Source organism: Petromyzon marinus, chromosome 13 (genome assembly GCF_048934315.1).
Source record: "Petromyzon marinus isolate PM22_M1 ecotype Great Lakes invasive population chromosome 13, UKy_Petmar_22M1.pri1.0, whole genome shotgun sequence".
Taxonomy (NCBI): domain Eukaryota; kingdom Metazoa; phylum Chordata; class Hyperoartia; order Petromyzontiformes; family Petromyzontidae; genus Petromyzon; species Petromyzon marinus.
In genome coordinates this window covers 13,780,393-13,808,339 of record NC_133679.1, presented here as the reverse complement: position 1 = coordinate 13,808,339, position 27,947 = coordinate 13,780,393, and the positions used below count along the sequence as shown (strand labels likewise).

Genomic DNA, 27,947 nt, shown 5'->3' with positions numbered 1-27,947 from the left:
TTATGAATTATAAAATGTTTATTAAAGCAGTCTGTGGACATTCAAGACTGAAGCATACAGAGAGAGAATGGCTTAATTTTAAGGGGCAAAAATACAAGAACCAATACAAACGTGAGTGCTAGGGAAATCCAACAGTTTATAACATATTTAAGATATTCACAGTGGTCGAGGTAACACCTACGCACTAACTCGGCACACACCACATTCATGTACATGTTTCGTTTTTATGCCGGTGGAGCAATAAACATTTAACACCACAACTAAGGACAGACGGTCACACTCGCCAAACTGATTGGGGTGGCATCACAAAGCGTCCCCATTCGCACCGCCCTCGCACCAAAACGCTACCATTTTTCCGGGAGGCTCAACTGGGACATCCCCCCTCCCTGTTCGCCACGCGTGCTCAGCCACCAGCCCCGACCGCACGGTGAAAGGTCTCTTGACAGTGGCCTTGCTCACCTTACGGAAGCCTTCGCCTACCCCCACCCCCTCCTCAACCGACTGCTGAGGTAGCGCCCTACCCTTTGCCTGTTTCAGGAGTCGTGCATGAGGAATCCGAGTTTTCACAAAATATTCGGAGGGGACACTGGGGGACAGCCAAAACCGCTAGACGTTTAATAGCCTGACCCGTGATGCCCAATCGCAGAGCAGGGAGAGACCCATTTGAGGATGTGGCGCCCAAGCAGTCTGGCACGGTAAGTTATTCGTCAACAGACTCTGAATTCCTAAGTACTAAACGGCATCCACAGCACACAAAGGTAAAATGAGAAACGGATAATTCCACTATCGGGTTCAGGAGGTTGTAAGACATTCACGGAACGTTGCGTACATTTTGCCGTTAACTAATCGTCCCAGCTTTACACTTAAACATAACGAGCAAAAAAAAGTACCCCTGGACATGCAAATCACATCTGTCTGACGTTTTTATCTTGTATAAATAAAACGTAATTTCCTTTGATTGAAACTTTGACTTATCATTGCTTGTTTAGTGTTTTTTTTAACCTCTGCGTTTCAATATAATTTGCAAGACGAATTGCCTTCGATCGGTTAGAATAATCGTGGGGAGGCACTCATACATTTTTACAGCCTCGATCCAGTGATGGAAATTCCACATTCCTACGTTTGGGGTGAGTTAAGCACATTGGGCAACCACTGCTGACCTCACTACCAAGCGGTAAGCATTTGATCAGCCCCCACCCAGAAGAACGATGGGCTGAGCCAAATTCCCCAAACTGAGATTTGAAATAATTTAACTTCTTACCGTGAGCCCGTGCCCTCCGACCCGGTCAGATTTGTTGCGTCGACGCACAGGGGAGTAATTAAAAAAAAAAAATTACAATTCTCCGTGGCATCATAAATCCGGCAATGCCCCTTTCCAACCCACGCTTCGCAGCACCCACAACGCTCCCGGGGGCTGTCGTCTCGTCTCGGGTTGACGACTTGCTTTTTGAGGATCTGTTAACGAGCGAAAAAAAAGATATACACACATGTCTTCACGTTGACCGGCGGTTGTCTCAACATGACTCGCGATGCCACCGACGTCACTGCCGTACATTTCGCGACCGCGTCTAAGCAGCGACGTCGCTAGCCGTCGTCAGCTTAGATCTATCTATCCACTGTCGGATGTAGTCCACCTTTTTCACGAGCTGGTCTCAGCGCTCCATCGCCGCACAGACAAATGTGCTCTCGGGCGCGTTCTGTCCCTTTTGCTGCCAGCCCGTCATTAAAATAGCCAACAGCTCAGCGGGCTTTACCAGGTGAGTAAAATAAATTAACTCGCACCAAGGTTCGGCATCGTCAGAGCACGCCGTTGGTTCACGAGAACGAGACGGCGGCGGTGTGGTGTGGGGCCCAGTGGTGTAGCAGTCGAGTAGGGCCCACGGGTGGTGCTAAGAAGGGGGGGGGGGGGAAGTAAGGATGGGGGTGTGGGTGGGGGGTCTATTTTTCCCCTCCACCGGGGCTCCATGCCAACCACACTTTGGCGTTTGGTAAGGGGTGGACAAAGAGTTACGCATCGGCCCGGACCCCGAACGAGGTTTCTCGACGTCAGATTGAGCATTTAGGGGCCGCCCGCACGAGCGGGAACCGGCCAGCCGCCGTGATTTACGTGACGTCGACCGCCCTCAAAGGGAACACTCAGAGAGAATCCGTCGGCGTCTGCCTTTCACGGGACGGGACGGGGAGAGGCGCCGGACAGACAAGGCAGGACCTGCGTGGCCAGCGACGTATGCACGGTTGGCACGGGGCCCTGGTGAGAGGGATGAAACGGGGGACCCTTGTCTGCTTCACTGCCCCCCATTTGTCGTAGCCCGGTGCCTTGGCCCCACGTATCTGTGGGCCCTGGTGCAGATGTATGTGTGCACGTGTATGCTGAACTTCTTCCACACCGTACGTAGCGAATCATGCTAATCAGGAAGTAGGGGTGTGATGCACGGTCCACACACTCGATGGCTGTGCATAGGCCTTAGAGGGAAAACGCATCCCAACAAAAACAAATGGCTCTTTGCATTCTTTGTAAATGCGTGCCCAGGTTGTGAATCTCTGGCTGTCTGACCTGAGTTTGAAGTTCTGTTAGTAAAAAAAAAGACTTGAACGTGACGTTAAGGACCGTTGCAGTTAGCGTGCTCTAGCGATGCCACCGCTGTGGTGACTGCAGTGAGAATCTACTTGACGGTGCACAATGCATGCTGGGAGCCGGCAAGACGAGTTGTGTCAAGATGCGCGGTGCATTGTGGGAGCAGCGCAAAAAGGGGTTTCAGAGGTGGATCGGTAGTTTTATATATATACAGGAATAGTCCTAAACTGCTCCAGTTTAACAGCAGCTGAAATGAAAGCGCAAACTTGTTATTTTGGTTTGCGTATACCCTTGTCAAGATTCTCAGAAGCTTCCCTTTTCATGTTTCTCCGATAATTTAGCGGGATACGCTTTCTGCTACGGGACATCGCGATATCGTCCGCGCCGTCTCGGGCTCGCACCGATCTCTCCAAAACCCTAACCTTTGCAAATCCATCCTCCCCATTGGGTTAATTTTCTCGGTGAATATTTTCTTTGCGTCGCTGGCGACAGCAAGAGCGAGGCCCTGACCTAAATTCGGTTTAAGTACTGGTAGACTAAATAAAGCAGACACGTGAACCAGTGGTCACAGCCAAAATGAGAGGTATACTGGATGCGGTTTTGCCGGATGTGTAAATAATTTTCCGGGCTGGCGACGGGGACGGCAACCGAACTGAAATGAATGCCCGCGCCTCCCTGTGTGCCAGCGTCGGACTCCCGCAAACCGGAATCCCGGCCAAAGCGCAGGGACCAAACGCCTCCGCGCTTGGCCCCGGTGCGCCTCTACCGTTGTCGCCGCCTGCGTCGCTCGTTCGTGGGAGCGGCGAGCAAGGAACGTGCGGCCTCCTCGTGCTGCATCGTGCGCGCGTGGTACAAGCCCCGACGTTCTACAAGTACGCGGCAGCGAGCACAAACCCCCCCCCGCCCCCCCAGGTCTTCAACCACCCGCCCTACCTCCCCGTTAACTGCCCCCCCCCCCCCTCTCCCGTTCCCCACCTCCCCTCCCCCCCCCCCCCCCCCCGCCCGCTAAACTCTACCAGCACCCCCCCTGCTAGAGCACCTGACCGCTGCACCGTCGCGAGTTCACGGCGCGATGCCGCGTCACTCGTCGTCGTCTTCGTCGCCGTCATCGTCCGGATCTCGTTTCCTCTTCTCTCCTTTGCTGTCGGAGTCGTCGTCTGGACAAACAGGAACCACGCGCGTCATTTGGGTTGGATGTTAACGACGGCATCCCTGTTACCCATTGCTCTCACCTCTCAGCTCACTCTATTCCCCTCCACACAATTTCCTACCTCCGCTCTCTCATATCACTCAACTCTCCTCCATGCACTCTGCTACCTCTCCCCTCTCATATGCTACACTGGGATGTTTGGCCAATCTATTTTTAAGGAATGTTTTGATTTCAGGAAAAATACGGAGAGAAATCCCACAATGCACATGTGATGATAACAACAGAATATCGACAGGTGGGTTCATGAACCAACTTCATCTCCCAGTTATCTCATATCCCAGGTGGTTTGGCCATTTCACAAATCTGTACGATCCTCCGAGCCTTGCCTCCAAGCTGCAGCATCTCAAGCATGCGTCACTCGGCCACAAAGGATTATTGTAAAACCCTATTTGATGATCACGGGGGAGAGATGAATATACGCACCCTCGTCTTCCTCCTCCTCCTCATCCTCCTCCTTTATTGCATCCTCGTCCTGCAGGGAAGACGCGGGACACGTGAGAAACCGACATAAAATCGCCCAAAAAAATAAACCACAAACCCACTACCACACCTGTCAGGCACTTCCCAAACTCACCTCGTCTTCCTCCTCCTCCGACGGTGGGTCTTCATCTTCATACTCTTCCTCATCTTCTTCCCCTAATGGCAAACAATAGCGGAATACACTCGCCGGCACAATGGGAGCGTGACACCAAACACATTGATGAACTCTGACCTCTAACCCCACTTTAAACCAGCATCGTGATGAACCCTGATCTCTAACCTCACTTTATTCAAGCCTGGGTATGAACCCTGACCTCTAACCCCACTTTAACCCAGGCTGGGGATGAACCTTGACCTTCCACCCCACCGTTACTAGGCGTGTAATGATTCACTAATTCCAGAGTCACGATTCGACTCAATAATTAATTATTTTTGGGGGAACATTTTTTAGCATCCCGTTTGTATTGTTTCCAATATTTTTTTCTGCCTCGCATGTACGGTTTTATTCGCTCCATTAGACCGACTGCAACAATAGCACCATATTTGCATGTAAGTTTTATAAATTGTGAATTACTTTTCAATGTATGCGTGTCAAAATTGATTATTCACAAATAGTGGCATTTTATGTAAATAAATTATGACTATACAATGAACATTGGAATAAACTGTATTAATTGAATTGACAAATTACATGCCCGAACTTTAAGATAGTCTCGTGATGAACCCTGACCTCTCACCTCATTCTAACCCAGTCTCGTGATGAACCCTGACCTCTCACCTCACTCTAACCCGGTCTAGTTAACTGCCAAACGCGAACACAGTCCGGTGTCGAACACTCACCGTCCGACTCGGGGGCCTCCTGCTCCTCCTGGTCGAGGCCGTCAAGGTAGGTTATCGTGGGCAGGATCTGGAAGAGCTTCTCACGGTAATCCTCGTGCCGTGTCACCTCGCAGTTGTACAGGTCGAGGCTCTTAAGCAGCTCCAGCTTTTTCTGCTCGCAGCCATCGAACCACAAGGGCAGCTCACTACATATTTACTATTTTTAATTTATTTATCTTTACCAGGTAAGGCCCCCCACCCCCACTCAGCTACACAGCTCTTTTTCAGAAGCGGCCTGGCCACAGATGATAGCTCCACTGCACCGACCCAGCCCTCGTATTTTTTTCATTCTTTACATCGCTCATAATTCTAATAATTGTATCCTATTGTATTTGTATCGTGAAATATAATTGACGTGGCAAATCCTAGTGTGTAGTGATGTGTGCGTGAGACGCGCGGAGACATTACCATCGCGCAAACTCCGGTTATCCTCGCAGCGGATTTTGGTTGGTCATCGAACAAAGACGGTCAACGCATCGCGCGCTTTAAGAATGCACTTCTGCGGCCGTCTGGAACGCCCTTCCTTCCTATATTAGGAAGCGATTGGAGCGATGCACTTTCAAATTCTACAAGTGGCTTATTGTGTGGAAATTTAGAGCAGCCAACAACTCTAAATGCGTCGTTTTGATTCTAAATGTGGAGGGAAAAACCGGAGGACTCGGAGAAGAATGCACGCGACCACCAGGGAGAGAGAAACAATTAAACTCGAAATATAAAGGCGTCAGGGTCTGGATCGCACCCACGACCTCCTCCATTCCAGGCAGGGTTGTTAACATCTCGCCACCGCGGCGCCTGTCATGGGGGTTGTTTAACCGTACTCTTTGTTTTTTTTCGGTAAAGTCACGTAGGTAAAATAAAATAAAACAATTAAATCACGACGTTTCGGAGGCAACACAAGCTTCCGTCTTCAGGTGGAACAGTCACAGCAAGATCGCTGCATCAAGTGGGGAGGCTCTGAGACCCTCGAGCTTAAAGACAGGTTAAGGTGGGGGGGGAGGAGCCAAGTGGGGGACATTGATGGGGTGCGGGGCTAAGTTAATCCGTCTTTTGTTATGTTGAGGGTGCGGGGGATGCGGTGGGCCACTGCACGGGGGCAATGGAAAAATGGAAACAAAAATGGAAAAAATTTGAAAAGAATATGCTGTGTCCTTATAAGGTAGCTGAAGTTTTGACTTGGTTTATGACATCTTTCCAGTGGTTGCTTAATTGAAAACCATCCTCTAGGTTGAAGTTGTGTCTATGTTTGTAAATCTGGATGGCTTCATGGACACATCTTTGGTAATAACCGGGAGGTTTGAATAGTACTTTGGTGTCGGAGAAAACAATGTCATGAGAACCCGCTGTGTTGAAACAATGATCAGCTACGGCCTACGAATTCGTTCTGCCGTGTTTCAAATCTGATTTGTGCTCGCGAATTCGATCAGAAATATGTCGTTTCGTCTCCCCGATATAGCAGTCACCGCAGATACAACTCAATTTGTAAACACCGGGGTACTGTAAGTCAGGGATGACATCCTTTACGGATGGGATCAGATCACGGATTTTGTGTACTGTATTGAATCGAACCTGGATCTTGTGTTTGTTTAGAATTTTGGAAATCTTTTTGGTAACGCCTGCTATGTATGGCAGTGTGATGATTTTGATCGGAGTGTCATTGTTGTTTCCATTTTCCATTGCTCCCGTGCAGTGACCCACCGCATCCCCCGCACCCTCAACATAACAAAAGACGGATTAACTTAGCCCCGCACCCCATCAATGTCCCCCACTTGGCTCCTCCCCCCCCCCCTTAACCTGTATATAAGCTTGAGGCTCTCAGAGCCTCCCCACTTGATGCAGCGATCTTGCTGTGACTGTTCCACCTGAAGACGGAAGCTTGTGTTGCCTCCGAAACGTCGTGATTTAATTGTTTTATTTTATTTTACCTTCGTGACTTTACCGAAAAAACCAAAGAGTATGAATCCTTGCAGTCACGAAAGCTTCAAATCTAGAGTTTAACCGTACTTCACCATAACACGCGAGGTAGTTAACATCAAACCGGTAAACGTCCCGTTCTACAGATGGGGTGAATCCTTCTGTAACAAATCTTTGTGAAACTGCCATCGCGTGAGCGAGGCGCAAACTCCGTTGGGATTTATCCTCCACGGTCACTTTTAATCTCATATTCTTAGTTTTTTCCGGTAAAGTCACGTTGAAGAGAAACAACAGAATAACAAAATATATATAAAACAATAAAAAATTCTCACGACGTTTCGACCATAACTTAAACGGTCATCATCAGGTGTGTGATGATGACCGTTTGAGTTATGGTCGAAACGTCGTGAGAATTTTTTATTGTTTTATATATATTTTGTTATTCTGTTGTTTCTCTTCAACGTGACTTTACCGAAAAAACTAAGAATATGAATTACTGCAGTCACGAAAGCTTTAAATCAATACTTTTAATCTCGTCAAGTTTACCCAGTGGAAGAAAAAAAAACGTGCTATGAAAATCATAAATGTGTCTCTGGCTCTTTCGGTAAAGTCATGTAGATATAAAAAATAATAATAAAAGAACACGACGTTTCGGTCGCAAACACAAGCGTCCGTCATTAGGTGAGAAAGAATTATGTGCTGTTGTGGCTTTCTCACCCTGATGACGGACGCTTGTGTTGCGACCGAAACATCGTGTTCTTTTATTAGTTTTTCTATCTACGTGACTTTACCGAAAGAACCAGAGAGTATGGCTTCCTGCAGTCACGAAAGTTTCAAATCAAGATCATAAATGTGTCGTTAACGCACCACCACCCGACGCAGCCAATGAGTAAGGTTTGTCGCTTAAACAAAACATGCCAATTAATTACTTCTTCAGCACACCGGTATGTTGAAGAGTAAACCCGAAATATTGACAGTTTGAGTACCGTGACGTTTCTCTGGCGATTACATCCAGCTTCATTAGGCGATTTTAGCCAGAATCGTGAATAAGTCTTGCTGTTTCTGACAAGTGCGAAGGTATGGATCACGTTACCTGGGTTCTCTTCAATTTAGACATTTATTTTAATCTCCCAACTCTTGTCTCGTTTAGGCTGAGATTCCGTAACCAGTCTAGTCCATTGATTATCATGCTTTCTTGTGCTCTGTCCATGTCCAATCCCACTGTAAGCAACGCAAGCTCTGAAATTCAAGATTCTTCCCCAATCCACGCGTTCCCTCTCTCCGCCTCTTGGGAGTAATTTCCAGCAGCATGCATCTCCCCAAACTCCTTTAGCGTACGTCCATCGGTCCGTGTGTACGATCGGTACGTTGCGGCAGTCGATAATGCACTGACTGCAAAAACTGAATTCTTTAGACGCGTTGCTTTTCATTACTAAACGCGATGTTTCCATACGCGCTCCATTCAGTTCTTGCTGTCCTCTTAATTTAATAATTTTCATTCTGTTGTCTATTATCATTTCTCCCTCGGCATCTTACTAATTAAATAGTTTAAGGTGATTACACTCAGGGTGGCCTTGTAATTCTAAATGTATAACAGTGATTGAGTCGTGATTACACAATTTAAGTCTTTATTGAACAACTGTGATAGCAACATCGAACATTATCTTTCGGTAACAATATCACTGTCTCTCTCTCTCAACTGCATATCAAGCGGTAAAGTCACGTAGGTAGAAAAAATTAGATCACGTTTCCCGTTTCGATCGCAACGCAGGCAATCGAAACGTCGTGATCTATTATTATTTTTTTCTACCTACCACGTGACTTTACCGAAAGAACCAAAGAGTACGGGATTCCTGCAGTCACGAAAGCTTCAAATCAAGATTGCATATCAATCGTCTCGACTGTCTAAAGGTGCGCACTACTAAGCTTCTATCCTCTGTTGACGTTATGAGAATGAAGCACATTTTCTACAATCCCGATCCACTTTCAATCATTGCCCTAAGAATACAAATATATACACGGTTTCTTCTCGAATTGGATATAACCTGATGACCATATTAGGGAACACATTGTTTTATAACGCGGATGTGAACAGAACTACGTCGCACGAGTAGGAATAAGCGGTTGAACGGCTGCCTTGGCGTAGGATCGTACAAGGCTATGGGATGCTGCTGGATGCTTCTAGATTCTACCCACGTGCCTCAGTCTTTGTTCAGCCTGCATACGCATCCCGCGTGTTATCGCCGACTGTGCTTTACCCGATATTATATATTATTTTTTAAAAAGCGAATTTTCCATAACGCGGCGTTCTTCGAGGAACGCAACTACCGCGTTCTAGGAGAATAGACTATACTCCAAGTGTTTCCTGCTAACAACTATTTATATTGTTTAACAAACTTGTCGTGTACATGGGCTTGTTTTGCTCATATTTAATAATTTCCTGTAGTTAATTTCCATTGATTCGTAATATTTTTGTTTAGATTATAATGTGCCTTTTTTACTATAACCATCGACTACCCAATAGATCAAATCAAATTAATTTGTAACTTGGGAAAATATGCCAATTGATTTGCTGTTTCAGCAGGCAGGAATTTGTACAATATTATGAACATTTTGCTTGGTGATCTAACCCAAAAGAAACCAATTATGATTCATAATATTGGTCGTGAAAGACTACGTGTAAAATTCATTTCCCTTGGTTATTATAAGTACCACGAAATCTGAAAATCTGTGATGGTTAATCTTTTCTCTTTTCATCTTTATTTATTACTTAATTTAATTTTTTAAAAATATCTTCTGAAGATGCTGTCAATAGCCTTAGTGACAGGATGTATCTTCCTTACCTTATTTATCTTCTTATTTGTATCTTGCTACTTTCTTTGTAAAATGTACAAACAAATTTTGATAATTTATCTAAATATATATTTCATTAAATACCTTTGCTTGTGAGAGCTTTGTAATGCTGTCTCAGTTTCCACTTAATCATAACCTACAAAGCCCTGGCCAAAATTAAATGACACTTATGTATACTCTTTGGTTCTTTCGGTAAAGTCACGTAGGTAGATAAAGAATAATAGTGATCTATTATAATAGTGATCTATTATAATAGTGATCTATTATAATAATAGTGATCTATTATAATAGTGATCTATTATAATAGTGATCTATTATAATAGTGATCTATTATAATAATAATAGTGACCTATTATTTTTCTACCTACGTGACTTTACCGAAAGAACCAAAGAGTATGGATTCCAGCAGTCACGAAAGCTTCAAATCAAGATTCACATTTATGTATTTTCGATGCCACGCAACTGCCAGTGCTGCTCACCAGGGGCTCTAATGTGCCGAGGTCTTTGATTTTGTTGCCGCTGAGGTGCAGGCTGGTGAGCTTCGGCGCTTTCTCGGCAAGGACCTCCAAACCTCCGGAAATCCTGTTGTCGCTCAACTCCAGCTGTGTAACGCGGAAACAATCGTCATCGTAGTCGTCAACATCATCAACGCAATAAAAAAATTGTCCACGCCATCAATTCCGGCCAACAGAAACCTGTTGGCTGGAAAAACAGGCCTAAGCTCAGACAGGCCCAAGCTAAACATACTGAAGATAAAAGAGGCCTAGACTCAAGCCTACGCTAAACAGTCTTAAGCTAAAATAGGCCTACGCTAAAACAGGTCTAAGCTAAAGAGGCCTAATATAAAACAGGCCGAAGCAAAACAGGACGAAGCTATATGTGCAAAACAAGGTTTGTACAATGGGGCTATTGTGCATCTAATGCGGCCCACGATGTTTGTGTCATACTGTTGCCTATCACATCAAGCAGCCCAGCAACATTCGTTGAACAGGCCACACACCCTGCTGATGAGATGCAAATAAGTTAAAACCCATTCATGGCTTTCTGCACAAAGAAATGCTAACCTTGCACTGTCTCATTTTTGGACATCAGCTGTCTGAGTTAAATCGCACACATTCACAACTTGAGCCCGCCTTATACTTGTTTTGCTAAGTGGACACCTTCAGCTCTCTTGCCGAGTCTGGCTTAACCCCCACCAAGTCAGCGTGGCTCAGGAGGCACCAGGTCTGGTTTTTTTTCCCACTGCAGAAGCTGAACCATGTCAACGATTTCACGTGCAGTGAAGGAGTTGATACGCATTTCGATGACATGGTTGACGATCCGCTTGAGTTGCAACTATCTGAATGTCACACGTGATGAACGAGCTGCCCTTGCACCCCATGCTAGGCCCCGATCCAGATTCAGGTGTGAGGCCAGCGTAGCATGGTTTGGTTCCAGCTAGGCACAGTAAATTGCCAGTGGAAAAAGCACCTGTACCACGAGGGCCCTGCACTGGCTCGGCTCGCAAGTGCCAGTGAAAAAAGGGGTATGAGAATAATAATAGCACTTCTCACCTTCTTCAGCTTGGGCAGCTTGGGCAGATTGGCAAGACTGGTGAGTCCGACGCTGATCATGCTCAGGTACTCCAGGGCAGAGAAGGCATCCGTCAGCCCCTCAATCTTTCCGTCGTTGGAACGGCAGTTGTCCAAGACGAGCTCTATGACCTAATGAAACAATTCAACCAAGAATAGTACTCATTCACCACGCCCTTTGTCAATAAGCCGTTGGATGAAGGTTTTCTCAAGCGTGCCAGTGGTGATGGTTGTTTTACCATACTTTACCACGCTCATCAGCGCCATTTGGTAAATGGGTCAGGCCCAGGATGTGCTCAAATGCCACCTGTTACAATGATGTTAACCATGGCCAGGAATTACAAACTTGAATTATGGGGTTTAGAGCCCAGTGCGAGATGGACAGCAAGGGATGGCAGCAATATGGGAGGGCCTTCCACTTTGATTTTTTTTTATTTTATTTTACCAGTTAAGGCCCACTGAGCTGTATAGCTCTTTTTCAGAAGCGACCTGGCCACAAATGATAGCTCAAGGAAGTGGTTTATCATGTGGAAATATATAGCAGCCAAATACTCTGAATGCGTGTTTCTAAATGTGGAGAGGAAAACCGGAAGACCCGGAGAAAAATCCACTCGCCCACGGGGAGAACATGCAAACTCTAAATATTCAGGCACCAGCATCGGGATCGAACCCATGCCCTCCTGTATACCAGGTGAGGTAGTTAATATCTCACCACCGTGGTGCCTGGTTCTCCCCATGGATATCCAGCAGTGGATAGACCACAGTTCACGACGACGGTACTCAATTGAGGTGGCTACAAACTACGATTTTTGTCTTCCAGCTTTACACCATGAATGGGTTCCCGTGGATACATTATTATAAATTACTCAGGAAGAAAATCCAGACGCCAGCACCAACGACCACTGGCATCGCGAGGCGCAAGCGAATAACCGAGCGCAGCGTTCTGTGTCCCCGGGCCAATTAAGCGATGGAGGTCATGTCTGCTCGTGGACGGTGACGGATCCAGCATGCCCCTGCCGCCCGCCGCTGCAAGACCACACGCATGCTAATCGCCCACGGGGGAGCGCAGCGTACGCAGCAGCGGCGGCTGCAGCAGCAGCAGCAGCAAGAGAAGTGGAAAATGTTGATCGCATCCAAGCAGGCGGAAATGCCTTGGAAAGGCGGCCGCGTTACTCGGTTGGGGCGGCAGTCAATTCGGGAGAAAGCTGGGGCTGTTTTCGTTAGGGCAGGGGAAAATCAAGTCCACTCAGTCATCATCAACATGTCATGATCTGTCCACTGATGGATGAAGGCCTCCCTACCGAGTGGCCGTCTCTCACTTGCAATGCAATGCGGTGGAATCATTGCGCTCCTGCACCACGCTTGTTCTCGCAGTCTCGCCTTTGGCTGCCACCACGCCGTGAGTCGCAATGGTAGTCTATCATCCCTGATAGCCATGGCGTGTCAAGGCGGTATTCCATTTGCATTTGTTCCCTGAACCTTGTGTGTTCCACTGCCGAACATGGCGGTATCTCCCCACCCAGATATATCACTGTGTCTGTCGTGTACAGCGTGATACCAAACCATCGCAAGAAGGCCCGGGCATTCACTGTGTTTGCATAACAGCGAGTGAGGCAAAGTGACAGGCTGAGGCTGGGTCAATGTCCATTGAGAGAGAGACAGACCAACAGCACATTTCCAAAGATGCCCGTATCTCTTGAAAGGACATCCTTGGTTTGTCCTACGATGAGGATATAATTGTACGTTTGTGTTTGCATCTGCGTTTGCATCTATGTGTGTATGTGCATATGTATTATTAAGGGGAGTGGTGGCGCAGTTGTTCGTGTGCTGCACTACGAGACCGGCTGCCCGGTTTCGATTCCCCCTCATGGCCACAACCACCGGTCACGATTATCTGAACCGGTCCTGGGCCTCTCCAGGTCGACTCAGCCTCAAATGAGTACCTGGTGCGGTGCGTAAAAACATCGCCACCGGGGAAACAAAGGCGGCTGAGCGTGGTGCTGGCCACCCACCCCCCTCGTGTGCCGTGCCGGCCTTCATAGGTACTCGCTAACAGCACTTGCCCCAAGTCTGTTACAGGCTATACGGGGGATCTTTGTCTTTGATTATCTAGTGTGGTGTAAACATCGGCACTGTGGGGAGATGAAGGTGGCTGGTTGAGGAGCTGTCCACACCATCACTCGTGCCCTGTTCTGGCATGAATAGGTGCTAACTAACGGCACAACACGAGCCTACAACACCAGATATTCCCAGTCAATCTCCCATCCAATTACTAAGCAGGTTAAACCCGCGTGGCTTTCAAGAGTTGTCGGGGTAAGGCGCATTCACAGCGATGTAGGAATTTATTTATCTATTTTTTTTAATATAATTTTAAGTACACGAAAATATAGTTACTGCAGTATTGCTGGTCATGAACAGGATACATTGTTTGGTAAAGTGTAAAATATAAAATTTCATCTGTCCTATATATTGAAAATCAAAAATATTTTCCACTCAAAGTAAACAGCACTTGGCCAAATTACAAAAAAGATGTAGAAGCCAATGACTCGCAAAAGATGGGGAGTGGGTTGATTTACCAAATAAATGTAGAAATGTAAGCGGCAGGACAGAGCGTTGACAATGCAATGTTAACACAAAACGTTTACCCTCCAAGGTTACGCAAGGATTACAAAACGCAGCGGATAAAACGGAGCATCGCATCAAATAACTTGTGAACATAAGAGCACAGAGAGCCCTTGTGTTAAGAGATCGATGTCGTGGGTTTTTTTTTTTTAAAACGGCATAATTATTTTTCGTGTTCCTTTTTGGCTAACGTTTTTAAACCCACAGAACCCCCGACTGAAATGTGGGCGAACATTTCTCTCCGTCTGATTAGTTTTTTGTTGTTGTGAAATCTGCCAATGCCTCAATCACTTAGCAAATGGTGGGTGGTGGGAAAAACATATTTAAAAAAAATCACCAAGCTTCAGTGATCCAGAGGTTTTCTAGGCATGTGAATATTGGGGATGTCCAAAACACACAGCGTGATTCAGTAGTCAGTTACACTTCGCTGGTGTTGTTGTATAGCGTGGGTACGAATACAGGTTTCAGACACCCGTGATTAAACTGTGTCGTCAGGGGTGGTGAGTTGATGGTTTCATGGCAGTTATGAAATGACTGCACAAACCCCACCTCCCATCAAAATATATATTAACTTAATTTGGTGATTTAAAGTTACTGTATGTGAATTAAAATAGCTACTTTGACAATGTGTTTTCCTGGTACATGTGGGTTAGTGCAGCATTTCTGGTGTGCATGTGTATATATATAACAGGTCACTTTAACGGATCTTAGAAGTAGTTCTGCATATGTCTCTTCTGCTGGCCGTTCTCTTAACAAACGGGGCAATGCGTTTGTTTAGATTCTTCATGTCATGCCATGACGCCGATAGCACAATTGAGATAAAATTGGGGAGACAATACATGTACTGTATATGTGTAGAATCAATGTCAGTTCAAATAGAAATGTGGTGCCAATCTACATTGACGGCCCTGAACCAGCGGTGGAAATTCCACATTCATTTGATGGGAGCCAGTCCATCCATATTTTGTCCAATACATGAGATATAATCATAGTTGTGTAAATCATAGTCGGCAATCATAAGTGACATATCCTCAGAGGGTCAGAGATATGATGAACAAATTCTGAATATAGTCCGGCAATGGAAAATGTAAGTCGCGCTCATTACACACAAAGTGCTTGCTTCAAATGAACCACAATACCTTGCTAATCTCAAGGAACACAAACCATCACATGAACTCCGGACATCCTCGCAGCGGGATGTGGCTCACCATCGAACAAAGACGGTCACCGCATCGCGCGGCACTTTTAAACGCGCGATGCGGCCGTCTGGAACACTCTTCCTTCCGATATTAGAAGCCACTGGCGCTACACACTTTTAAATCGAGATTGAAAACTAATTGCTTTAGAACCTCATTTTGTGTTTAGTTTGTTGTCCTTCCCCCGCACCTCCGATTAACACGGTTGGCTACCTACGGTGCAAAAGGAGTTCAACATACATATATACTGGTAGGAACCTCCTGGTTACACCAGCCCACAGGGGATTATTGTGTCCGTCCGTCGTGCATCCAAAAATGGGAGGGGTGGGGCTGGGTGGAGAGGGGAGGGTGGGGAGGGTGGGGCTGGGTGGGGAGGGTGGGGAGGGGCTGGGTGGGGAGGGTGGGGAGGCTGGGCTGGGTGGGGAGGGGCTGGGTGGGGGGTGGGAGGGGAGGGGCTAGGTGGGGAGGGGCTGCTCACCCCGTGGTGCCCTTATAAAACTCAACGTTTAACCTACTCACGCCGGCTTGTGCCCGCCCTCACAGTCGAGCATATTTGCGGAATACACCACGTGGTGGTGCCGCCGTTGACCCTGGCCATTGACCGAGCAACCCAACGTTCCTACCAGCTCCCTCCGCAGGGGAATGTGTTTTTGGGTTCGTTAATTTAGATTTAAAAAAATTCCGGTCATTCTTGCAATGTCAGCTTTTGGCTCAGCCATCGAACAAATACGGTAGTCACTGCATCGCGCACTTTCCGATGCGCTTCTGCGGCCGTCTGGAATGCTCTCCTTTTCGATATTAGGATGCCACCGAAGCTATGCACTTTTAAATCATCTAGATTGAAAACTAATTTCTTTAGAGCTGCTTTTTGTGTGTTTAGTTGCTGTCCTTCCCCTCCCCCCCCCGTCGCGCACCTCCGAATGGCACGGTCGGCTATGTACGGCGCGAAAGAAATTCAACGCACCATACGTAAGAGGAAGGAAACGCATCAGCTGGTGGGACAATGCCGAGACAACTGGACGGGAATGAAAAGCGCTCGAGCATCTGTCATGGATATCGGGCCCCCTATCTTTGGATGAATAATAACACTACCTACGTAGGATGTATAGAATCACAACAATGCATTGTTAATGAGAGGCAGATGGTGGGGCACAGGCCCGGAGTTATATCATCAGTGGGTGAGGAGGTAAAGGAGAGAAGATGAAGGCAATTGAGCCAGGGGTGCGGAGCGGATCAGGGTCAGGCAATGGAGCGGATCAGGGTTAGATGGGGATCAGGGTTAGATGGGGATCAGGGTTAGATGGGGATCAGGGCAGTGGGAGTGAGGCACCTAACAACGCCCTGCTCGGCCAAGTGCGTGAATGATGGTGGGTGTAAATTTTGATTTAAAGCTTTCGTGACTGCAGGGATTCATATTCTTGGTTCTTTTGGTAAAGTCACCACGTAGAAGGGAAACAATAAAATAATAAAAATATAAAACAATAAAATTCCCACGACGTTTCGACTGCAACACAAGCAATCATCATCAGGTGTGAAAACCACAGCAAGAAAATTTGAAAAAAGTGGCGTTTTTTTTACGTTAGCACCACGGAGAGCGATGTGGCAGTTATTCAGATGGACGAGTCCATCTATGTTCGGAAAAGAGGAGGGGGGAGACGAAAATAATGGATGGGGTCTGAAAGCCACCATAAGCGTGAACAATCAATTAAGACCCAAAATGGTTTATCAAATCCTTCCAATGATTGCTAAGCCATAATCCATCTTCTAGGATGAAATTGTCTCCGTTTGTATATGTGGATAGCCTCATGAACGAATCTCTCATGGTAGCCAGATGGCTTGCAAAGAACCTCTGTCTTGGAGAAGTCAATGTCATGTGAGCCTACTGAATTATAACAGTGATCTGCAACGGCCGAGATGTTGGTCCTACCGTGTTTTAGGTCTGCTTTGTGTTCACGAATGCGGTCCGAGACATGTCATTTGGTTTCTCCAATGTAACTACTACCACAGAGGCAACTTAGTTTGTAGACGCCAGGGTACTGTATGTCCGGAATCACATCTTTTACAGACGGAACCAGATCACGGATTTTATGTAATGTGTTGAATTGGACCTGGATCTTGTGTTTATTCAAGATTTTGGAGATCTTTTTTGTGATCCCTGCAATGTAGGGTAAAGTGATGGTTTTGAAAGGCTCCTCAAGAGGGTCCTTCTTCATGGTTGGAGTGATAGCTTTGCGGATTGTGTAGTCGTAGTAACCATTAGCCTTAAGAGCTTGGTGTACGTGCTTGAGTTCACTGGCTATGTGTTCCTGGTCGGATATGCATAGGGCTCTATGGTGCAGAGTCTTGATGAGGGAATTATTCTAGGATAGATGGTGGTGGGAATCCGGTTTCAGGTAAGCATCCGTATGGATAGCTTTCCTGTAGACAGAGTGGCTCATTGAACCATCAGGTCTCATTTTTAGTAGGACATCCCAAAAATGTAGCTTGCCATCTTTTTCGACTTCCATGGTAAATCTGATGGCTGGGTGTATGGAATTGATGTGGTCGAGGAATTGGTCTAGAGCAGGCCGGCCATGTGGCCAGATGACAAAAGTGTCATCCACGTACCTCTTCCATAAGGTCGGGCGCAGAGTGGCAGTCTGGATGGCGTCAGTCTCAAATTTCTCCATGTTGGTGTCTGTGTGTGTAGAGATTGTGTGTACCGTGTACATGCATGTGATGTGTGTGATGTGTGTGGCTGTGTGTGCATGGGGAGCGGTGGTGTAGCGGTTAGCGCGCTGCGCTACGAACCTGGCGACCCGAGTTCGATTCCCGCTCACGGACAAATTCCGAACCGCTCCAGGGCTTCCCCTAGGTCGACTCGGCCTCAAATGAGTACCTGGTGCGATGTGTAAACATTGCCACTGGGGAGACAAAGGCGGCCGGGCGTGTGTGCTCACAAACGAGACTTGCTCCGAACCAGCTTCTTCTGCCCGTCGTCCGCGTTGTGCGCCGCACGGAACGCGCACGACACCCCCCCCCCCCGCTCGCCACCACCACCACCACCACCCTCTCTTCTCTCTAATGAGGTCATTGAAAGTCACCCCTGGGTAAGGGGGACGACTGGCTGCCTGGGATTTTATCCACAGAGTGACTTGGCTGGGGTGGTGGTGGTGGTTGGGGAGGTGTCCAGGTCACCCCGGACTACTGCCTCCTTCCTCTGCAGGGATTCCCCTTTCGTCGTTGTCGTCTTCTTCTTCCCACGCTTTACCCCATCCACATGTCTTTCTCTCTCTCTGTGCAGTCTGTATCGATGATGCCTTGTGTAGTAAGTCCTCTGGTGTCATCACCCTTGTCTCGCTGTCTCGACTGGTGACATGATGATGGCACCATCCGTTTAAATTAAACAACAATCCACCAAATACGTTTGTTTGTGTTACACGCCAACACTGGTGCTAATTACATAACACTCCGAAAACATTTGTTAAGAGGACTGCACACGTGTACACATTACTGGCATTGCATGTACTGTATAGTTACACAACGGTACTGTATTACTTTGCGCACACATACTGTACAATGACAGTATGTACTGTACAATGACAGTACACACTGTACAATGACAGTACACATACGATGACACTACAGTACATGACGCACTACAATACACATACAATGCCACTACTGTACACACACTACAGTACACAAACACAATGACACATCACAGTACACAATGATACACTACAGTACACAATGATATACTACAGTACACATATACAATGACACACCACAGTACAAACACTACAGTACACATACACAATGACACACCACAGTACACAATGATACACTACAGTACACATACACAATGACACACCACAGTACACAATGGTATACTACAGTACACATACACAATGACACTACTGTACACACACTACAGTACACATACACAATGACACACCACAGTACACAATGATATACTACAGTACACATACACAATGACACACCACAGTACACAATTATATAGTACAGTACACATACACAATGACACAACCACGTGTACAATATTACGCATTAGACACATTGCATATACATACACGAGCACGCAAGATCAGACACAAACTACCAGATTTATATTTTTTAAATGGCACACACCACCACCTTATACACACACACACAAACTGGCACAATATAATAACAGTGGCATACGTACTGGTACACGTACTACAAATGTATTCGTACGGCAATGGAATTGCGTAAATATATTTAAATGACACACGCGCACACGTAACCCGATTACAGATACATGTATATGTATACACAACACACAATGACACGATACAGTACACACACTGGCGGTGTTGTGTACAATGACACCACGCACATCTACAGTACATAATACAAAGATCCCCCGTATAGCCTTAACAGACTGTAGGGGCAAGTGCTGTTAGCGAGCACCTATGAAGGCCGGCACGGCACACGAGGGGGTGGGTGGCCAACACCACGCCCGACCGCCTTTGTCTCCCCAGTGGCGATGTTTACTACACACCGCACCAGGTACTCACTTGAGGCTGAGTCGACCTAGGGGAGGCCCAGGGACCGGTTCAGATAATCGTCACCGGCGGTGTTGACCGTGATCGAGAATCGAACCCGGGCCGCGGGGTTCGTAGCGCGGCGCAGCGCTAACCGCTGCACCACCGCTCCCCACGCCTACAGTACACAATACAGTACACACACACATACAAAGGTCGCCCGTGTAGCCTCAACAGACTGTGGGGGGCAAGTTGTTGTGACCTGTGGGCGAGCAGCAACCTATGAAGGCTGCCGGCACTGTGGCACAACACAGAGGGGGTGGTGCGTGGTGTGTGGGTGGCCACCACCACCACCACACCAGACCGCCTTTGTCTCCCCAGTAACGATGTTTACTACACGCCGCACCCGGTACTCGTTTGAGGCTGAGTCGACCTAGGGGATGATCGTCACAGGTGTTGGTGGCCGTGAGCAGGAATATAACGCTGGTTAGCGCGCTAACCACTGCACCACCGCTCCCACTTAATAACAATAATCGACGTAATAACAGACGTAATAACAGACATACACTAGTGGTCACAAAAGAAAAAAATCCCCCGTGTAGCCTGAACAGACTTTTGGGGCAAGTGCTGTTAACAAGCACCAACGAAGGTTACACGCCACCAGACACAAACACAACGTGATAACACCATATAGACGATAGACATAACACCGCATGCACACACACAATGATACACAACACCACACACAATGTGATAACACCATATACACGATAGACATAACACCGCATGCACACACACAATGATACACAACACCACACACAATGTGATAACACCATATACACGATAGACATAACACCGCATGCACAGACACAATGATACACAATACACACACGTGATAACACCATATACACGATAGACATAACACCGCATGCACAGACACAATGATACACAACACCACACACAATGTGATAACACCATATACACGATAGACATAACACCGCATGCACACACACAATGATACATAACACACACAATGTGATACCACCATATACACGATAGACATAACACCGCATGCACACACACAATGATACACAACACCACACACACAATGTGATAACCACGCACACACAATGTAACACAACACCACACAATGTAATAACCACGCACACACAATGAAACACAACACCACACACACAATGTGATAACCATGCACACACAATGAAACACAACACCACACACACAATGTGATAACCATGCACACACAATGAAACACAACACCACACACACAATGTGATGACCACGCATGCACAATGATACACAACACACACAATGTCCTAACCACGCACACATAATGATACACAACACACCCAATGTGATAACCACGCACACACAATGAAACACAACACCACGCACAATGTGATAACCACACACAATGAAACACAACACCACACACACAATGTGATGACCACGCATGCACAATGATACACAACAACACCACACACAAGTACACACACGCTAAGACAGACACAAGCTATTATATACATAAGATAAACTGATACGTAACAAGCATACATGCACACAAGTTGACATACATCTGCAAGCAAAGATGCTGCATATATAGTGTATCCTGTATCATATATACACAAACTAAGACTTTAATTCACATAACATGCCCAGATGTACCGGGTACATGACATGATATATGCCCATTCATTATTGCGACACAAACTGAACGCACAATCATTCAGGCGACAACACGCGCATACACAACGAGACAACACAACGACACGAGACAACACAACGAGACAACACAATGACACGAGACAACGACACGAGACAACGACACGAGACAGCACAACGAGACAACACAACGAGACAACACAACGAGACAGCACAACGACGCGAGACAACACGACGACACGAGGCAACACGAGACAACACAACGAGACAACACGACACGAGGAAACACGAGACAGCACAACGAGACAGCACAACGAGACAACACAACGACACGAGACAGCACAACGAGACAACACGAGACAACACAACGAGACAACACGACACGAGACAGCACAACGAGACAGCACAACGAGACAACACAACGACACGAGACAGCACAACGAGACAGCAGAACGACACGAGACAACACGAGACAACACAACGAAGCGAGACAACACGACACGAGGCAACACGAGACAACACAACGATACAACACGATACAACACAACGAGACAACACAACGATACAACACAACGAGACAACACAACGACACGAGACAAAACGACACGAGACAACACGACACGAGGCAACACGAGACAACACAACGATACAACACGAGACAACACAACGACACAAGACAACACGACACGAGACAACACAACGACATGAGACAACACTAGACAACACAACGAGACAACACAACGAGACAACACGACACGAGACAGCACGAGACAACACAACGAGACAGCACAACGAGACAACACAATGACACGAGACAACACAACGAGACAACACGAGTCAACACGAGACAACACAACGAGACAACACAACGACACGAGACAACACAACGAGACAGCATGAGACAACATAACGACACGAGACAACACAACGAGACAACACAGCGAGACAACACAATGACACGAGGCAACACAACGAGACAACACAACGAGACAGCATGCAACAATGACAAGACGGTCAACATAACCCGCACACCATTCGTGGGCACGATCACAGCATTACACAAGCTCATGATGCTGGACACTACGTTGTGTTGTTACTTTGTGTGGGACAGCAACAGGGCAGTACAGGAATTAAAACAACATATTGTTGTACTACTGTTCTATGCTCCCACGTCTATATGCCCCTCCCCCTCCAACCTGCCTTCATCTTAGCGGTGAAGTATGGCCAAACACCCCCCCCCCCCACCGCCCCCCGGGATCAGCAAGCACTTCGTGTGAGAGTTACTCATCCAGCAGTGGATTGACAAGGGGTTGTGAATGTACACAATATAAGACGTCGACACAAGCTACGTTACTCTACACCAAGCAGATATACACACACACACAGGCACATTCTGTTCATACGACTACGTATCACTCACATGCATGCACAAGATTGACACATAACACTCACAGGCACAAGATTGACACATAACACTCACAGACACAAGATTGACACATAACACTCACAGGGACAATGTTGACACATAACACTCACAGGCATGCACAAGATTGACACATAACACTCACAGACACAAGATTGACACATAACACTCACAGGCACAAGATTGACACATAACACTCACAGGCACAAGATTGACACATAACACTCACAGGCACGAGGTTGACACATAACACTCACAGACACAAGATTGACACATAACACTCACAGGCACAAGATTGACATATAACACTCACAGACACAAGATTGACACATAACACTCACAGGCACAAGGTTGACACATAACACTCACAGACACAAGATTGACACATAACACTCACAGGGACAATGTTGACACATAACACTCACAGGCATGCACAAGATTGACACATAACACTCACAGGCACGAGGTTGACACATAACACTCACAGACACACGATTGACACATAACACTCACAGGCACAAGATTGACATATAACACTCACAGACACAAGATTGACACATAACACTCACAGGCACAAGGTTGACACATAACACTCACAGGCACAAGGTTGACACATAACACTCACAGGCACAAGATTGACACATAACACTCACAGACACAAGGTTGACACATAACACTCACAGACACAAGGTTGACACATAACACTCACAGGCACAAGATTGACACATAACACTCACAGGCACAAGATTGACACATAACACTCACAGGCACAAGATTGACACATAACACTCACAGGCACAAGATTGACACATAACACTCACAGGCACAAGGTTGACACAACACTCACAGGCACGAGGTTGACACATAACACTCACAGACACAAGGTTGACACATAACACTCACAGACACAAGGTTGACACATAACACTCACAGGCACAAGGTTGACACATAACACTCACAGGCACAAGGTTGACACATAACACTCACAGGCACGAGGTTGACACATAACACTCACAAGGTTGACACATAACACTCACAGGCACAAGGTTGACACATAACACTCACAGACACAAGGTTGACACATAACACTCACAGACACAAGGTTGACACATAACACTCACAGGCACAAGATTGACACTTAACACTCACAGACACAAGATTGACACATAACACTCACAGGCACAAGGTTGACACATAACACTCACAGGCACAAGATTGACACATAACACTCACAGGCACAAGGTTGACACATAATACTCACAGACACAATATTGACACATAACACTCACAGACACAAGATTGACACATAACACTCACAGGCACGAGGTTGACACATAACACTCACAGACACAAGGTTGACACATAACACTCACAAGATTGACACATAACACTCACAGGCACAAGATTGACACATAACACTCACAGGCACAAGGTTGACACAACACTCACAAGATTGACACATAACACTCACAGACACAAGGTTGACACATAACACTCACAGGCACAAGGTTGACACATAACACTCACAGACACAAGGTTGACACATAACACTCACAAGATTGACACATAACACTCACAGGCACAAGGTTGACACATAATACTCACAGGCACAAGATTGACACATAACACTCACAGGCACAAGATTGACACATAACACTCACAGACACAATATTGACACATAACACTCACAGGCACAAGATTGACACATAACACTCACAGGCACAAGATTGACACATAACACTCACAGGCACAAGGTTGACACATAATACTCACAGACACAAGATTGACACATAACACTCACAGGCACGAGGTTGACACATAACACTCACAAGATTGACACATAACACTCACAGGCACAAGATTGACACATAACACTCACAGGCACAAGGTTGACACAACACTCACAAGATTGACACATGACACTCACAGACACAAGGTTGACACATAACACTCACAGGCACAAGGTTGACACATAACACTCACAGGCACAAGGTTGACACATAACACTCACAGACACAAGGTTGACACATAACACTCACAGGCACGAGGTTGACACATAACACTCACAGGCACAAGGTTGACACATAACACTCACAGGCACGAGGTTGACACATAACACTCACAGGCACGAGGTTGACACATAACACTCACAGGCACACGATTGACACATAACACTCACAGGCACACGATTGACACATAACACTCACAGGCACAAGGTTGACACATAACACTCACAAGATTGACACATAACACTCACAGGCACAAGATTGACACATAACACTCACAGGCACAAGATTGACACATAACACTCACAGGCATGCACAAGGTTGACACATAATACTCAAAGGCATGCACAAGGTTAACACATGCGAACACAAACAGGCTAGGACATACACACAGATATACACACAGGCTAATACTGTTCATACGACTACATAACACTCACATGCACAAGATTGACACGTGCTAACACAAACATACACAATGCTAAGATGTATGCAGTAGTACGCTGCATAAATCCACAACACATACACAAATGTGTACGTGCTTACACAGATCAACAGTACTAAAGCCGAGACACACAAAGAGATACAATAACTCGCACGCAGCAGCAAAGCAGCACATTGGATGCCCGTAATTGATGCACATTTTTGTTGTTGTCCAAGATACGCAGTGCACACGACACAAGCTGAGGATATATGTGTACAAGTCAGTGGCAGCAACAACAACAACCCCCCGTGCCAAGCTAGGTGCACGTTGAGACTACAGTTGTCACGTGGAGTGTGGAAGGTCACGGGAACAGGTGACCCCGGGGTGCTGTGGATTGAACCCAGATAATTGTCAGATATTATAGTACTCACACCAAACACACGTGAGATAATTAAGACATGCACTCACTCAAGAAATACACAGCACAAGCACAATAAGAATATTTATTCCCCCCACCACAGATGTCCAGTAGTCCACACAAGCTAAGATCTTCCACACCAGCTTAACACACGCAACTGCACACGATAATAAACTGATAATTATGTGTGCGGTATACACTAATGTAAGGACGTCTGCACAGTAATGTTTAGACGTTCTGCACGTAAAAAAAGAACCACAACTGACATCCCGATTGTTGTCAACATTGTGAACTCGCACATTGTATACAAGCGAGCAAAGGCAAAGGTCCCCCGTATAGCCCCCTTTTTGTGTTAACAAGACTGTTCGGGGCAAGTGCTCTTAGCAACTACAAAGGCCGGAAAGGGTCGCGTACAGCAAGCACGCCCGGCCGCCTTTGTCTCCCCCATCCCCCCCCCCATCATGTTTAGACACATGCCCCCAAGGCACGGTCCTCGATTTAAGTCTGAGTCGACCTATAGGGGGGGTGGGGAGGAATGAAAACGGATCGGGATATCGGCCAAGCTGGGAGTCGAACTTTGTTGTGGCCCTGGGTCGCGGTGCGCTAACCGCTGCGCCACCGCTCCCCCCAGCGAGTAACAACAACCAGCGAAGGTGACCAATAGTAAATAAACATCCGTATAAACAAAACGTTAACAAACAACATCCTACACATCCCCACCCCCACCCACCCCCGCAGTATCGTACACACAACAAGAATCTACAAATTGAACTTAAAAACGCAGTAAGGGACAAAGCAACGTTAAAAACAATATTCACCGATCGATACAAAAAGTCCCTTGAATGCATCGCAACACATTACACACATGCTGGAAGCCTGTGATATTGTCCAGCAGCAGCAGGAGACACTGCTTGTGTACAACAACAACAATCCCATCCTAACCACTCATCGTGCATCGCACGCGACATTAAAAAAAGAAGCGGAAATTCATTAAGGAGACATCCGCAATGAAACGAGAAGGTTTATACACACACACTTTACACACACGTGTGTAAAGTGTGTGTGTGTCTTTGTAGACAGACACAGACATACGTAGAAGACGTCTATGATTGTGTGTGTGTGTATATTGGGGGGCGCACTACTATACAACGGCGTGCGCGTGCTGACGGTTCGCTATCCACAGACAAAGATCCCCCGTGTAGCCCTGACACACTGTCGGGGGCAAGTGCTGTTGTTATAGCGAGCACCTGCAAAGGCTGCCCGTGGCACTGTGGCACACGAGGGCGGAGGGGTGGCTGGGTGCCCAGCACTACGCCCGGCCGCCTTTGTCTCCCCAGTGCTGGCGATGTTTGCAACACACCGCGTCGGGGTACTCATTTTCAGGCCGAGTCGACCTAGGGTGAGGCCCAGGGACCGGTTCACCGGTGTTTGGTGGCCGCGAACGGGAATCGAACCAGGGCGGGCCGGGGTCGCTGCGCTGCGTAGCGCTAACCGCTGCACCACCGCTCCCCACTACACCACCACCACACGCACGCCCTCTCACACACACACACGGGGCTCGCTTGCGATGTTAAGAACCCAGCTATTATTATTATTGTCATATCGTGGAACGTTACAGTGTCTCGTGGTGTGACAACAGCTGAGACAGCTGCTATAAAAAGACGGCTTCGTGTCTACACTTCACGCACATGGTGGTTAGTGACGGTGCGCTGCCGATTCGAACGCTCTCCGACACACATATATACAGTGCACATATGTGCACATTTATAAGGGCCACCCCGTGCACGAGTGAATTGTGCAGATGACGGAGCACCCTCCCTCCTGCAAGCCGCGTCGTCGACGATGGAATATTGGTGGTGGTTGATGCGAGTGTGAAGATGATGATGGTGGTGGTAGCAATGATGACGACGACGACCTCACCTCGGCGGGAATCCTGTTCCTCAGCTCCAACTGAACCCTCTTCTTCATGTCCATCGTCTGATTTCCGAGGTCGCAACCCCACTGGCTCGAAAATAGTCAAATGTTTTTTTTTGGCCAGGAACCTCGGAGACCCCGCGTCACTCCAAAAAAAAATCTCTCTCTCTCTCGTTTAGCAGGACACGCGAAGCAACTTGGCGGCGTGGAGCCACAGCCAAAGGGGAGGGGGGGGGAGCTGCTCTCTCTTTCCGAGGCAGCCAGGCACATAGCAAGG

At 47.0% G+C, this 27,947-nt stretch overlaps 1 protein-coding gene across 3 annotated transcripts; it reads right to left on the bottom strand.

Moving 5' to 3' along the window:
* Window positions 1–27,947, bottom strand: LOC116942071 (putative acidic leucine-rich nuclear phosphoprotein 32 family member C). Of its 3 annotated transcripts, none has more exons than XM_032953629.2 (8): window positions 27,677–27,947; window positions 11,462–11,611; window positions 10,388–10,510; window positions 5,106–5,256; window positions 4,360–4,421; window positions 4,209–4,257; window positions 3,620–3,732; window positions 1–1,455 (listed from the first exon to the last, which is right to left on the bottom strand). In XM_032953629.2, the coding sequence occupies exons 1-7, from the start codon at window positions 27,728–27,730 to the stop codon at window positions 3,656–3,658; spliced, it is 666 nt and encodes a 221-aa protein (XP_032809520.1). In that variant the 5' UTR covers window positions 27,731–27,947; the 3' UTR covers window positions 1–1,455; window positions 3,620–3,655. The 3 variants fall into 3 exon arrangements, with proteins under 3 accessions (XP_032809520.1, XP_032809519.1, XP_075923003.1); XM_032953628.2 differs by having other exon boundaries at window positions 3,615–3,732; window positions 27,677–27,945; XM_076066888.1 differs by lacking the exon at window positions 27,677–27,947 and adding an exon at window positions 19,839–19,975 and having other exon boundaries at window positions 3,615–3,732.